General features: G+C 41.2%; 1 protein-coding gene across 6 annotated transcripts in view; it reads left to right on the top strand.

The window, feature by feature from the left end:
- lrba (LPS responsive beige-like anchor protein) overlaps positions 1-16322 on the top strand; it is a 792225-nt gene that overhangs the window by 464888 nt on the left and 311015 nt on the right. For all 6 annotated transcript variants that reach the window (XM_039750242.1, XM_039750239.1, XM_039750241.1 and 3 more), the window contains one exon: positions 12610-12727. In XM_039750242.1, coding sequence (XP_039606176.1) covers positions 12610-12727 — 118 coding nt within the window. The remainder of the gene's footprint in view (positions 1-12609; positions 12728-16322) is intronic.

Raw genomic sequence — 16322 nt, 5'->3', positions numbered from 1 at the left:
GTTGTAGATGCTCTGCAGAGAGGGCAGTGGGGTCCTGGTGATCTTCTCAGCAGTCTTTACCACTCTCTGTAAGCGTTTACGGTCCATAGCAGTAGTGTTGCCGTACCACACGGCGATGCAGCTGTAAAAGTTGCTGAAGTTCTTAGTCGACATGCCAAACCTCCTCAGCCTCCTCAGAAAGTACAGCCGCTGTTGAGACCTCTTGACCAGCTGTGTGGTGTTAAGAGTCCAAGTGAGGTCCTCACTGATGTAGACGCCCAGGTATTTAATGCTGCTCACCCTCTCCAGTTCAAACCCTCGGATGAACAGTGGCTGGTGAGATCTCCTCTCCTTCCTCATGCCCACTGTCATCTCCTTCATCTTGTCTGTGTTGAGGGTGAGGTTGTTGTCCTCACACCATGATGCCAGACTGTCCACCTCCCTCCTGTAGGATGTGTTAATTGAAATAATTGCATGATTATAATATCAAACTCGGTATTCATCATGTAATTTTGTCATAATTGTGCACTGTAATGCACAAGGCCAATTAACAGAATAATATTTCTGAAAATTACTTCAGCCAACTTAATCTTTAGGACTGGATAAATGATCTGGGGGTAAAGGTGTGGTACAACCAGGGGTTTCTTCTGATTCTTTTACTGTGCGTGAGTTGGTGATCAGAGATTGGCCTGGATTAGGCTGCCATTAATGAATAGATGACAGAAACAAAACTACATTCAAGTATCTGGGAAGAAAAGACCTATGGAGAACGAAAGAAAGACCGACGTGATCAGAACCAGGTGGTGTGGAAGGAGAGTGCACATGACATCCTAAAAAAGCACTGCCGAGTAGTCTGCTGGCCAGGCTTGGTTTATGACTTGTGTCTTTGGTTTCTGAGGTAGGCTATGACCCTCAAACTCCTCACAAATCATAGATTGTTTTCAAAAGATAATATCTGAGTTTTCACAGTATGCGGTAACATGAAATTTTGACTTCCGACATTTTCCATGCTCTGTTCTGGTTGAAGAGAGCCAAATTCTATCTTAGTGGATGCAGAGTAGAAACCGGCCTTGGATAAAATGCTAATCCATCAATGAGCCCATTCACACATCCGTCCACACCTGCTATAACACATTAGCTTAACATATCATGTCTTTGGTCTGTGGAGAACATGCGGACTCCACACAGAATTCAAGTTAGCTGACAAAGACAGCATGACCCTCTCACTATGAAGCAGACACTGTTTTTGCTTTGGCATCAAACATTTACAAAAATAACATTTTGTTTATTGAACGTTGATCATTTACCTATTAGAAGAGTGAAATATATGGATATTGGTTAAATTTTAAATTGGAACCAAAAAATAAGGAAAAGCCATATGCAGTAATAATATGATAATATATAATAATATAATATATAATAATAATATATATAATATATTATATATATAATATATATATAATATAATATAATATAATAATATGAGCGGTGTTTTGTTATTGGACTTCTGTGCTCGTCACGGATTGTCCATAACGAACACCATGTTCAAGCATAAGGGTGTTCATATGTGCACTTGGCACCAGGACACCCTAGGCCTCAGGTCGATGATCGACTTTGTGGTCGTGTCGTCGGACTTGCGGCCATATGTCTTGGACACTCGGGTGAAGAGAGGGGCGGAGCTGTCAACTGATCACCACCTGGTGGTGAGTTGGCTTCGATGGTGGGGGAAGATGCCGGTCAGACCTGGTAGGCCCAAGCGTGTTGTGAGGGTCTGCTGGGAGCGGCTGGCAGAGTCCCTGTCAGAAGTAGCTTCAACTCCCACCTCCGGCAGAACTTCAACCACGCCCCGAGGGAGGTGGGGGACATTGAGTCCGAATGGGCCATGTTCCGTGCCTCTATTGTTGAGGCGGCTGACCGGAGCTGTGGCCGCAAGGTGGTCGGTGCCTGTCGTGGCGGCAATCCCGAACCCGTTGGTGGACACCGGTGAGGGATGCCGTCAAGCTGAAGAAGGAGTCCTATAGGACTTTTTTGTCCTGTGGGTCTCTGGAGGCAGCTGATAGGTACCGGCAGGCCAAGCGAACGCGGCTTCGGTTGTTGCTGAGGCAAAACTTCGGGCATGGGAGGAGTTTGGAGAGGCCATGGAGAGCGACTTTGGACGGCTTCGAGGAGATTCTGGTCCACCGTCCGGCGTCTCAGGAGGGGAAGCAGTGCAGTGTCAACACCGTATATAGTGGGGATGGTGCGCTGCTGACCTCGACTCGGGACGTTGTGGGTCGGTGGGAGGAGTACTTCGAAGACCTCCTCAATCCCACTAACATGCCTTCCAATGAGGAAGCAGAGCCTGGGGACTCTGAGGTGGGCTCTCCCATCTCTGGGACTGAAGTCACCGAGGTGGTCAAAAACTCCTTGGTGGCAGGGCCCGGGGTGGATGAGATCGCCGGAGTTCCTTAAGGCTCTGGATGTTGTAGGACTGTCTTGGTTGACACGTCTCTGCAACATCGCATGGACATCGGGACAGTGCCTCTGGATTGGCAGACCGGGGTGGTGGTCCCCTCTTTAAAAGGGGACGGAGGGTGTGTTCCAACTATAGAGGGATCACACTCCTCAGCCTCCCTGGAAAAGTCTATTCGGGGGTTCTGGAGAGGAGGGTCCGTCGGATAGTGAACCTCGGATTCAGGAGGAACAGTGTGGTTTTAGTCCTGGTCGGAACAGTGGACCAGCTCTTCACCCTTAGCAGAGTCCTGGAGGGTGCATGGGAGTTTGCCCGACCGGTCTACATGTGTTTTGTGGACTTGGAAAGGCATTGACCGTGTCCCTCGGGAATCCTGTGGGGGTGCTCGGGAGTATGGGGTACGGACCCCTGATAAGAGCTGTTCGGTCTCTGTACAACCGGTGTCAGAACTTGGTCCGCATTGCCGGCAGTAAGTCGAGCCCGTTTCCAGTGAGAGTTGGACTCCACCAGGGCTGCCCTTTGTCACCGATTCTGTTCATAACTTTTATGGACAGAATTTCTAAGCGCAGCCAGGGTGTTGAAGGGGTCGGTTTGGTGGACTCAGGATTGGGTCACTGCTTTTGCAGATGATGTTGTCCTGTTTGCTTCATCAGGCCGTGATCTTCAGCTCTCTCTGGATCGGTTCGCAGCTGAGTGTGAAGCGGCTGGGATGAGAATCAGCACCTCCAAATCCGAGCATGGTCCTCAGCGGAAAAGGGTGGAGTGCCCTCTCAGGGTTGGGGGAGAGATCCTGCCCCAAGTGGAGGAGTTCAAGTATCTCGGGGTCTTGTTCACGAGTGAGGGAAGAATGGAGTGTGAGATCGACAGGCGGATCGGTGCGGCATCCGCAGTGATGCGGGCTCTGCATCGGTCTGTCGTGGTGAAAAAGGAGCTGAGCCGTAAGGCAAAGCTCTCAATTTACCAGTCGATCTACCTTCCTACCCTCACCTATGGTCATGAGCTATGGGTAGTGACCGAAAGAACGAGATCACGAATACAAGCGGCTGAAATGAGTTTCCTCCGCAGGGTGTCTGGGCTTTCCCTTAAAGATAGGGTGAGAAGCTCAGTCATCCGGGAGGGGCTCAGAGTAGAGCCGCTGCTCCTCCGCATCGAGAGGAGTCAGATGAGGTGGCTCGGGCATCTGATCAGGATGCCTCCTGGACGCCTCCCTGGTGAGGTGTTCCGGGCACGTCCAACCGGGAGGAGGCCCCGGGGAAGACCCAGGACACGCTGGAGGGACTATATCTCCCGGCTGGCCTGGGAACGCCTTGGGATTCTCCCGGAAGAGCTGGAAGAAGTGGCCGGGGAGAGGGAAGTCTGGGCCTCTCTGCTTAAGCTGCTGCCCCCGCGACCCGACCTCGGATAAGCGGAAGAGAATGGATGGATGGATGGCATATGCAGTAATGTGAAGTCCGCAACCTTCACGTTTTGTAAGGAAAACCATTAAAATAAAGATATGAGCAGTTATTGGAGCTGATTTACATAAAGTGGTGAATGACAGTGTTCGGGGCACAGCGTTCAAGACAAGACAGGATTACAAGCTGCAGATAATAATGACCCCCCGCCTTACGTGAGCGAGAAGGTCAGATCACAAAGTTGTTTGTTTCTTGATAATATCTCTGTGTTGTGTCCCCAGAGCCCCCTCGCCGAGCTTGTCATTTTGAACATGAAAAGCGAAGGCAGACACGGAGCCTAAAGAATCGCAGTCAGCCACAGCCAGCAAAAATTATTTACATGTCAGGGGCTCCGAGGTGCATCAGTCCAGTACAAATATTATATTACAAAATAAGAATTTCAGACTGTCATAAATCTGTCTCTGCTGAGCACCTCTGAATAAAATAGTCCAACCAGTCAAGAGGCGACATCAATTTGCCAACCCGCGCGTCATGTATCAAAGAGGGTTCTTAAGGGAGGCTCTGAAAATATCAATATCGTTGGTTAATATAAATGAAATTAATTTTTTAAAGCCGGCCAAAAGGTTGACACCTGAAAAATTGCATTACTTTGCAGAATAGAAATCTCTGTCTTCTAGTGAAATTTCAGGTCAGGAGGCCAAGTAATTTTCACAATCTTCAATAGAACCAGTGAAATATGAACTTCATTGTCACCTCGCCTCAAAGCGATAAGATAAAATGACTTGATATATCATTTGCTGGGAGTTTATTATCTCCATCAGTGATTGGAAGGAAAAACATAAGCGCTTCATTTTCTTTTTTTTTTTCTTTCTGTTTCAAGCCATTGCACTGCTGTGGATGATGGCATGCTGAATCCAATTAAATACTTTACTGTTTTCTTTTTATATTATTTTAGTAGATTAACAGTACAAATTTGTCTTGCAATAAATTAGAAACCATAACTGTCTTTTCTACATTATTGATTTACAATGGACTAGAAAGATAAATATGTTCAGGTGATATAAATGTATCATTTTGCAAATGTTTTGTAGTACTGGAGATCTTTTTGATAGCCTGATATGTTTTTTTTTTTTTTCTCTTCTGTATAAGAGATTGCTTCATAACACGAGCGCTTGTGTGTTTGTGCCCTTCAATAATTAGTCTACCAAATCTCTTGATACCAGCTGTGTTGACCTATTGAATATTCTAACATGTGTAAATCAGAGTGGCAGAGGGCCATTTTTAGGGAGTGTAAATCAATTGTTGACCCATTCAGCCATTTATCTGAATATTGCAAAATTTATTTTCTGCTCCTTAGAACCAGATGCATTTGTAAAACAATATCTTCTGCTAAGGTGCTTAAATGGTCATGAATTAACTAGCCAAAAAAAAATGGCAATGTCGTGTTTATTTCTTGTTTTATTATTATTCTCTGTGGGTTTGCTCCAGTGTTTGGGTTTGCGTTTTGGGTTTCGGTTACATGGTCGAAGTAGGCTTTAAGCACACAACTCCCCTGGGGAAGCGTTTCCTGTTGCATACGGTTAGCTTCGGCACCAGACATGCTTTGAGCTTCAGACATGGTTTATTCCATCTCAGAGGCTTTCTGACAAGTGCTGCCGAGAGTTCCGCATGATAATCACCAGTGTCCTTTTATTCATTTATGATGACAAATATTTATTTATGCAATGATGTTTTTGTGATCCCATTCATATACCCATTCAGTTCCATTCTCTGTCTCCAAATATAATATCAGTACTGTGTATGTGTGACGCATATACACTGCCTGGCCAAAAAAAAGGTCACACACTCTAATATTTCGTTGGGCCTCCTTTAGCTTTGATTACGGCACGCATTCACTGTGGCATTGTTTCGATAAGCTTCTGCAATGTCACAAGATTTAGTTCCATCTAGTGTTGCATTAATTTTTCACCAAGATCTTGCATTGATGATAGTAGAGTCTGACCGCTGCGCAAAGCCTTCTCCAGCACATCCCAAAGATTCTCAATGGGCTTAAGGTCTGGACTTTGTGGTGGCCAATCCATGTGTAAAAATGATGTTTCATGCTCCCTGAACCACTCTTTCACAATTTGAGCCCGATGAATCCTGGCATTGTCATCTTGGAATATGCCCGTGCCATCAGGGAAGAAAAAATCCATTGATGGAATAACCTGGTCATTCAGTATATTCAGGTAGTCAGCTGACCTCATTCTTGGAGCACATACTGTTGCTGAACCTAGACCTGACCAACTGCAGCAACCCCAGATCATAGCACTGCTCCCACAGGCTTGTACAGTAGGCACTAGGCATCATGGGTGCATCACTTCATCTGCCTCTCTTCTTACCCTGATGCGCCCATCACTCTGGAACAGGGTTAATCTGGACTCATCAGACCACATGACCTTCTTCCATTGCTCCAGAGTCCAATCTTTATGCTCCCTAGCAAATTGAAGCCTTTTTTTCCGGTTTGCCTCACTGATTAGTGGTTTTCTTAGGCTACACAGCTGTTCAGTCCCAATCCCTTGAGTTCGCTTTGCATTGTGCGTGTGGAAATGCTCTTACTTTTACTATTAAACATAGACCTGAGTTCTACTGTTGTTTTTCTTCGATTTGATTTCACCAAGTTTAAGTGATCGCCGATCACGATCATTCAGGATTTTTTTCCGGCCACATTTCTTCCTCGAAGACGATGGGTCCCCACTATCCTTCCAGTTTTAAATAATGCGTTGGACAGTTCTTAACCCAATTTTAGTAGTTTCTACAATCTCCTTAGATGTTTTCTTTGCTTGATGCATGCCAATGATTTGACCCTTCTCAAACAGACTAACATCTTTTCCACGACCACGAGATGTGTTAAGAAATGAGAAGCAACTCATTGCACCAGTTGGGTTTAAATAACTTGTTGCCAGCTGAAAGATAATCGCCCATGCAGTAATTATCCAATAGGAGGCTCGTACCTATTTGCTTAGTTAAATCCATGTGCCGACTTTTTTTTTGGCCAGGCAGTGTATGTACTTTGAACAATATGAAAGGCCAACAGACAAATTCACAAAAAGAGAAGACCCACTTTGGTGAACAGGGCTGAGAAGTTTTGTTGAGCTAGGGGACCGTTTTTTTCTCAAGTTTGCAGCCGATAAAACCTGACAGAAATATTAATATAACTTGCTTTGCTCACCAAGCCCTGGGGTCGGCGATACACGCTAGCCACTTCGCATCACTGCTGCTCGCGTATGTGGATTTCACTTTCACTAAACAGCAAATCTTTTAATTCTCATGGATACGCCTCTTCATTGGGAAGAAACACTACTTCTCTATGATGGCAACATGAATTACACAATCTGCAACTGTCCGATTTAAAGTTTAAATCTGAACAATAGATTGATCTCTTTTCGCTGTTCTGTTATTTGTTTGCGCTAATGTGATCTTTACTGTCATGTTTTTTGAGACTTTAGAATTTTAGTACTTTCATTATCTCTAACCTGCTCTGCATGTGTGTCGCACCAGCATTTATGAATTCTTTACAATGTTCTACTTTGTCATCTACTGTTTGTCTTTTATTTCCAGCCCCCAGCGTGGTTAAATCTCTTGGCACAAAGTCTTGTCTTGCGGTACGTGAAAGTATTGCTCTGAAAAGGTTGTGCCTCGTCTCAGGATTTTTTATTATAATAGAGAGATATTACATAGAAAGACTTACTTGAAGTCTTGCTGTATAGTCTTCAGTCTACAACATCAATTGTCCAGTCTCCACCAGTTTGTGACCCTGAGCGAGTCACCATAACTGTCAGTGTTAAACACTTGTGATTTAAGCAACTCCTTGGATGAAAATGTCACCCGAAAAAATAAATTAATAAAAATACATGGTGCTTAAAAATCCTATAATAAATAGGTGTATGACTTGCATAGTAGGCTAAAGAACGATAATTAGTATTCTTTATTTGCATGTATTTATATTGTGTTTGAGTTTATGAAAGAGCAGACTCCGAAAATAAATTAAATGGGTGCATTTTTATAGCTAGGGTGACCAAATTTGGGGTGGGGTGGTCGCTTCAATGGCATATGCATAGTCATATATGTGAGTACACACTTTGGCATTATAGCAGAGAATCTGAGTGCTCAGACACACACCCAGATCTTTCACCTACTGGCCAGTTATACAGTATTGAAAAGTGTGGAAGTAGCTTTTAGTTACAGGGATCATATGGGTTATGTTGTTTGTGTGCTTTACGGACTCCATGTTAAATACATCTAACTAACAGTGACAACATTAATAAACTTAAAAATGTTGTATCAAAACCAGTGGGTAATGTTACTTACAGATGTGCTGTAATATACAAATATATACACACAGTGGGATGCAAAAGTTTGGGCAACCTTGTTAATAGTCATTATTTTCCTGTATAAATCGTTGGTTGTTACGATAAAAAATGTCAGTTAAATATATCATATAGGAGACACACACAGTGATATTTGAGAAGTGAAATGAAGTTTATTGGATTTACAGAAAGTGTACAATAATTGTTCAAACAAAACCAGGCGGATCTACTAAATATTGATTTCATCTCTTTTTTGTGGTGCCCAAATTTATGCACCTGTCTGATTTTGTTTGAACAATTATTTGTTTGTTCCTAATAATCCTTTAGGTGAGTGTATGTATATGTATGTGTGTGTGTGTGTGTGTGTGTATATATATATTATATATATGTGTATATATATATATGTGTATATATACTGTATATATGTACAGTATGTGTGTGATAAATATATAAATACATATATATATATAATATATACTTGCATACATATATACAGTCATATGAAAAAGTTTAGGAACCCCTCTTAATTCTTTGGATTTTTGTTTCTCATTGGCTGAGCTTTTAAAGTAGCAACTTCCTTTAATATCTGACATGCCTTATGGTACCATGAACACAACTTCTTTTTATTTCCTGGTTTACAGTGGTCTCACTAATAGATGTATACTCTAATATTAGTAAACCCAATGGTTTGTTGAATAGTTTAATCCTCGATATGGCGTGTAAGCTAGGCAAAACTTTCAGCTTTGTGTTGCTCCCTCTATTCATGGCGACTCTTTTGAAACTCTCTCAACTCTACTGTATATGTTAAGATGGGTTAACTGTAATATATATGCAAAATTTAATGAACATTCAGTTAGCTTTTGGAGTAATGTGTATTTTTTCTGGTGTTTGCCCTGCCATTATGACTCTCTAATGACATTCTTGAAACTCCACCAAGTCTGTATTTTAAATTGCTTGATGTCTGAAATTGCTTGTTGTGGTCCCCCATCCCATCACACCCAGCGCTCCCTGGCTTTCGTTTCTATGGATTCACATTTGTGGAATGTAGCCCTCACTGTAAGTAGGGCAAAGCATAAGTGATACTGAAAAATCATTAACTTTAGTTGAACCATTTTGGTGAGATGGTATGGTTTTGGTTTTACCCAACAATCACCCAATTTACTTTCTTGATTGATCTTTTGAAAGCATTTAAAATCTTAATTTTTAGGTTGTGTCAAAAGTAATATGCATGTAAAAGTTCATGAACTTCAGCTTATTTTGGCACCCTTCTTACTCTCCTTGCACATTTTTTGCAGGATTGGTGAACAAATAAGCAAACACAGACAAGATTTGTTGTGAGAGCTGAAAAGAGCTCCTTAAGGTTCAAAGCAGATAACTGAAATAAAGAGAGACAGACCCAAGGGCACTGACATTTTGTTTTTGTGGATGTATAATTATTATACATGTGTGGATATTCTGTATGTACTATATATCTCAGAATACTATACTGTATATAAAATGAAACTTTTCCTCCCAGGTGAGGTTTCTGCCTTGTGCTCAGCGCTGCCAGGATTGGCTTCACCCTTCAGTGACCCTGATTTGAATTAAATACATTGGAGAATTGTATTTTAAACTATTTAATTGTGCAGGACTGATTTTCTGTAGATTTAGTTGCATCCCTCAAGTGAAAAGGAGGTGTTATTGAAATAAATTGATTTCTTTAGGAGTAATACAGAGCTTTTTTCAGTTTCTCTTGTTTTAGATAGGATGCACATTTGTATTGGGATTCATACACACGGTGAGGTCCCCATTGTATTTCTTTACATTTAATAAATTCTGGTTAAAGAAAAAAACATGACTACAATTTTCTTTTAATCTTTCATCCCAAATAGCCATTGTATTTTTTTTTTGTTAGATTTGTGAAAATGTCATCTTGATTTGGCTCGTCTGCCTAATGTGCCTATTTATGCTTTCCAAATTATTTGTATTGTTTGAAAAGGAGAAAACCTCAACATACTGTATAGGACTCCTGTTTTCAGCCATGTTGGTGCTTCAGTATTTCTTTGAAGTACTAGGGTGTTGTACCGTGTTAGCCTCTATGGATGTAGTGAGAAGTCAAGCAAATGAGGCAGGCAATTCAGGCCCCTTCTTCAGGTAAGACAGGGTACATATACCCTGAAGAAGGGGCTTAAGTTGCCTCGCACTTGCACATTGTAATCTTTTTAGTTAGCCAATAAAAGGTGTCATTTTGCTTGACATCTCCCCACAGTTTTTCTTTAAGTAATGCTGTTGGGATTTTGGATTTGCTGTTACTTCAAAAAGAGAGATAATAATCTTAATTTATAGTATTTATATCTCATTTTTTTTAGCGAAATTAACTCTACATAACATAAAGATGCAAGGCTTAATGTATTTAAATTTTTTTTCTTGCCATCAGTGGTTCTTTGTACTTCTGCTCGTCTCCACTCTCTTCTCTTCCATTAAACTGGCTGCTGGTTTTGCTTTCCTTATGACTTTTTTTTTTTTAGTGCTGGTGGTGTCTCTGAGGTATTTTACTAGAGATCTAACGCGGATAAGCAATTTATAGCCGATAGTTAAACTTAACTGTTAAACAAAGAACAGTTGGGAGCAAGTAATAGGTGTGTTAATTTCAGTAAATGGTAACATTCAGAGTTAATAGGATACCATTTTCCCATCATGTTAATCAAATTAAGTGTCCTGTTTTCATCCATATTGAAATGGGAATAGATGTTCTGGGATGAAATAGCAATTTATAGCATGTAGCGGCAAAAGGAGAACGGTTTTGTTTCAACTTGTGTTTACCAGTTCTATATTGGCACACAGCTTACACCTTTCACTCGTCTCACTTTTTTTTTTTTTGCTCAGCGTGTGTGAGTCGACACAGCGAAATACAAGTGAAGTCTACGCACGACTAATGAAAGGCTCAGAGACTGGAAGTTGTGGAATCAAATTTTCAGTGTTAGAACCTAAATATCTTTAACGCCGCTTCTGCTTTTTTTTTTTTTTGGAGTCGAGGTTGGTTGTGATGTGGTTTCTATGGTAACCTGCTCATGAGAGTCCCATACACACATCTCTGGTACTGTCAGTGCGTGGAGTGCCTGAGACCTGCATAGTCCCATCGATGGGCAGCTTCCACCTAATCCAGTTTTAATTGAACTCCAGAGACTTTGAAGTGAAGCTGCCGAGCCGGCACGTAGTATTCCAGAGAGAAATAAGGGCCTTGCTCAGCTAGGCGGCAGCTGCTTCCCCATACTGTCACCTCCTTTTAATGAGTACTTTAAGGAACTGTTATCATGAACCCTTGTGGCATGCTCAACCTATTTTGAATATTTTTGATTAATGTCCTTCTAGGCATGGTGGCAGAGCAAGTGGCTCTCTCTGGTCGTCCCTTAACACCTTCATAATTAAGCTTTGAAATGAAAAGGCAAAAAACTGAGGCAACAAAGAAACAAAGTGGGTTAGGGCTAAAGATAGGATTAGTTTGAATTGTCGAGGCAGACTAAGCATCTGTGTCTGTCAAGCACGATGACAGGCATTGTAACAAGTTACTCTGACAACCGCTTACTCCATGGAGAGATTAGGCCGAGTTCATCTGCAGGTTTTTGTTTAGCTTTAGCTGACAAAATGATACTTAACCTCTTATATAGGCAGTCCTTTGCTTTCAAAATTACTGAATATCAGATTAATGGAAGGTTTAGCACAATTGTTTGGCTAAGGCTCCATCCAGTTATTCCATTGGTCTTTCCTGCTGGTTTGGATTATTCTTTCTTCTTCAGTGGTTGGCAGTTTACTGCTGTCATAAAAGCGTAAGATCATTTCATAGCAAACATGGGATAATATAGATATTTAAATCATCAGAGCACTTGACTTTTTTTCATTAACCTTCAAGGAGATACACCTGTGATAATTCATTTCTTTTTGTGCCAACTGAATTATTTTTTCTTTGTCTGATTTGTGTAATCTTAAAAAGTATTCTTTTTTAATATTCAAAAGATCTTCCATTCTCCTATATAATTTTTTTGTAGTACTCTGGTGTTATACTCTGTTAGTCATTACGGATGTAGTGAGAAGTCAAGCAAAATGACACCTTTTATTAGTTAACTAAAGAGATTACAATATGCTAGCTTTCGAGGCAACTCAGGCCCCAGGTGTCATTTTGCTTGACTTCTCACTATAATTTGTTTGGGAAGTTTCAAGATTTCGAAAAGAAAGAGGAACAAGGGTGTCATTTTATTATGTTGTTGAAGTTATTTGTGGGCATTCTGGAAAGTTCCATCATGTGAAATTGTTCAAAAAAGGTGTTGTGCTTTTTTTCTGTGAAATTACTTCTTCTCCTATTTTTAATCCAAGCTCTCAACAGACTTGTGCTCATGTAGTCTTCTATCCTGAAAAAGGAAAATTACAAGTTTTTTTTTCCTCCCAATTTGGCTTGCAGATTCTCACCTACACTGAAGGACTCCATGGAAAATGGCTCTTCACAGAGATTCGTGCAATCTTCTCAAGGCGCTATTTGCTTCAGAATTCTGCTTTGGAAATATTCATGGCAAACAGAAGTAAGTTATTGTTTTTTGTTGTTTTTCTTTTCTGTGATGCACCTTTTCATAAGATATTTGTAGATGTTATTGTTCTTTCATTGAATTCAATGGCACTGCTCTGTGAAGTTTTACTCTGCGGGTTCTAAAAAAGTCTTAAGGTCCAGATAAGGTTGATTCCAGGACTGCTGGGTAGGAGTTATGAGGAAAGATTGAAAGAGTATCACTGTCTGGTATGGGAACACCACACAGGCAGAGAGGAAGGCTTTGCAAAGAGTCATAAAGACTGCGGAGAGGATCATAGGGACAAAAATTCCTTCCATGAACTTTATGTACGCACATCGTTGTCGGAAAAGAGCAGAGGGAATTATCAGGGACTCACTGAAAAACTGTACGTACGATCTGAGACACAGCAGAGTGGACAGCATCATCACTCATAGAACAAGGCTTTTCAATAGCTTTTTCCCCGCCACAGTCAGACTGATGGCAAAACAAAATTATTGAATACCAGTTACAGCGTACGTGCAGTGAATACACTTGACTTCTAGTTTTCATCCTCTTTCTCTGTACGTTTACCATTCGTTTGCTCAGAGGTTGATGCGCTTGCTGCTTCCTGTGCAGCTATTCTTATCTCCACTCTAGCAGCCCGCTTCTTCTCTTCTTTCATCGGCATCTCTTCACGTTAAAACTGATTAAGTCCGTGTTTGTGTTGTAATTACTTAGTACGTTTTCATTAATTTTTCACTTAAGCTGCCACTTCAGTCTTCAATCTACCTCAAGAATGATTCAAGATATGAAGAGGTAGGGGAGGTGATGGCGAAGGTGGTAGGGAATGAGGACGGCGCCCGTACACATGTGCTGCACGACCGCCCTGTTGCCGAAAGTTGATTCTACAGTAAAATAAAAATTAAAAGAGGAATAAAAATCATCACCCTGAAAGCGGACAATAGATGTCACGTAGTATATGTGTACTAAATTTCAGGTCAGTAGTTCAAATGGTTTGCAAGCTACAGGTGATGTGTAATAACTTCACACTGCCTCACTTCACTTGTCATGTAAATGACGAGTGAAAAATGTGCAATATTTTAACTGTGCAATACCTACAATATATTGTATTTTTTTGTGTAGATATTACCACCTTTCTGTATAGTGCTGGTATTATCTATATTATTTATTATATTGCTTTACTGTTTTAAAATTTTTTTAATGTTTTACTATGATTCGGACAGAGCTCTGCACAAGAATTCCAATGTGCTTTGACTGTTGGTTTTATGCACAAATGGCAAATAAAAGAACCTTGATCTTTTCAGTTAAGGCAAATGGGAGTGTAAGAGGTGACATGACTGACGTGTTTAAAGTTATGAAAGGAATGAGTATGGTGGAGCCAGGCTGTTACTTTAAAATGAGCTCAACAAGAATATGGGGGCACAGCTGGAAACTTGTTAAGGGTGAATTTTGCACAAATGTTTGAAAGCTTTTCTTCACAGAACTGTAGACACATGGAATAAGATGCCAAGTAGCATGGCAGAGAGTGGTAAGCTTTTTTGGACTTGAATGGCCTGTTCTTGTCAAACTTTGTGTTAACTTATTCTAAAGTCCTAATGTACAAATGTAGTCAGAATTAAACACTAAAGAACTGAAATGAAAACACAGTTACTGCAAGTATGCAGTATTTAATACTTATTTTCTTGTTTTATTGGTTCTTAAAGTTTTAATGGCTATAAAAGGTCTGCTGTTATATTGATAAAGGTCATCTTCTTCAGTTATTTAGCCTCCATATTTTAATTATGCACAGTTTATAAATGAATTAATATTAGCTACAGTATCTGTCAAAGATGGGTAATAGACTAACTGAAAGATATTTGCTACCTCTTGCCCAGCGTGTACCTTCAGCACATCTCCTTGAGATCCACGTGGGTACGAACCTCTTTTCACCAGCGTTTTCCTTTAAAACCTTCTTTTTAGACTCTCTCATTATTTTTAGACACCTTTCTTGCCTTTCCATCTTCGAAGGTGACCTCTCAGCGTACGCCTCTACTTCTCCCTGTGCGTCTCACACTTGCACTTCCTATTTTGTTCTGTCAATAAAGTCAAAATGACCAATGAGGTTGTTCTGATGGACTTGATACTCAGTCCTTAGTGTGTTGTTTCTTTTTTAAATAGAGGTAAAATAGATATAGTAAATGTTGGATAGCACTAGCAGATGATCTCATTGGATTTTTAATGTAACAACCAAGGCTGAGAAGCTCTTGCAGCATTTTAGCAATACATAAAGAGCGTAGTAGGAGAGGGAGCGTGTTAATAGCAACATGCTGGAAATAAAATTGCATCCATCTATTTTCTACCTCAGTTATGTACTTGAGAATTGCAGGGAGTTGATGCTAATCAATGCAACACAGTGTAGGGCAAGAGTTAACTTCAGTCCATCACGTAGCACACATAGGGCCAGTTCTAGATAAAGGCAATTAACCTAACACTCTTCTTTGAGGCCTGGAAAATGTACACATACAACAGGGAGACCCTCTAAATTGTGCTCAGGTGGTCCTGTTTTGCTTTCATTCTCTTTAAGATGCATCTACAACTTGACTGGACCACACCTGTGGAAACTGAAATGACTGGACATCATTTAGAAATGCATGCGTGTACCTGTGTTCAGGAGGTCCCACAATTCACACTGCATATCAGGGCAAAAATGAAGCTGTGAAGTTCATGGACCTTTCTGTAGACCTCCATGATCAAACTATGATATGGCATAGATCAGGTCAAGGGGATAAAAGCATTTCTAAAGCTTTGAGTGTTCTCAGGAGCCCAGTGGGCTGAACAATTGTGAAATGGAAGAAGTTTGGAACCACCTGGTCTCTTCCTAGAGTTGGCCAAACTAAGTAACCAGACAAGAAGGGTCTTATTATGGGAACAAGCAAGAACCCAATGGTCACTCTTAAAGAGCTTCTGAAGTCATTTGCTAAGATTTAGAAACTGTCAAAAGAAGGACCATTTCAGTAGCTCTTCACCATTTTGGCATTTATGGTACCATGGCCAGATGGATGCCTACTTTGAATAGCGGGCATTTGACAGCCAATTTGTATTTTGCCAAATGACATTTTAAAGACTCTGAAAGCACGGGGAAAGAGGTTATCTGGCATGAAGAGACTAAAATTGAGCACTTTGGGCAGACCACCAAGCACCATGTCTGACGTAGGCCAGGCACTGCTCATTACATTCCTACTATGATCTGTACATGGTGGTGAAAAGCATCCTGTTATGAGGGTGCAAGGACAGGAAGGCTGGTCAGAATTGAAGGAAGGATGAATGTAGTCAAATACAGAGAGTCCCTTGAAGAAAACCTGCTCCAGAGTGCACATGGTGATGTAAAGCATACAGCCAAAGACAATGCTGGTGTGGCTTTGGCACAAGTCTGTGAGCGTCCTCGAGTGGCCCAGCCAAAGCCCAGACTTAAATCTCAGAGGACATGTGTGGAGAGACCTGAAGATGGCAGTTTATAAACACTTCCCACTCAATTTAACGGAGCTTGAGAGGATCTGCCAGGAAGAATGGCAGAAACAGCACAAATCCAATTGTGCAAAGCTTGTAGAAACTTGGCAAGAAGACTTGAAGT

This window comes from Polypterus senegalus, chromosome 4 (assembly GCF_016835505.1).
Source record: "Polypterus senegalus isolate Bchr_013 chromosome 4, ASM1683550v1, whole genome shotgun sequence".
NCBI lineage: Eukaryota > Metazoa > Chordata > Cladistia > Polypteriformes > Polypteridae > Polypterus > Polypterus senegalus.
This window is presented reverse-complemented; position numbering and strand designations above follow the sequence as displayed.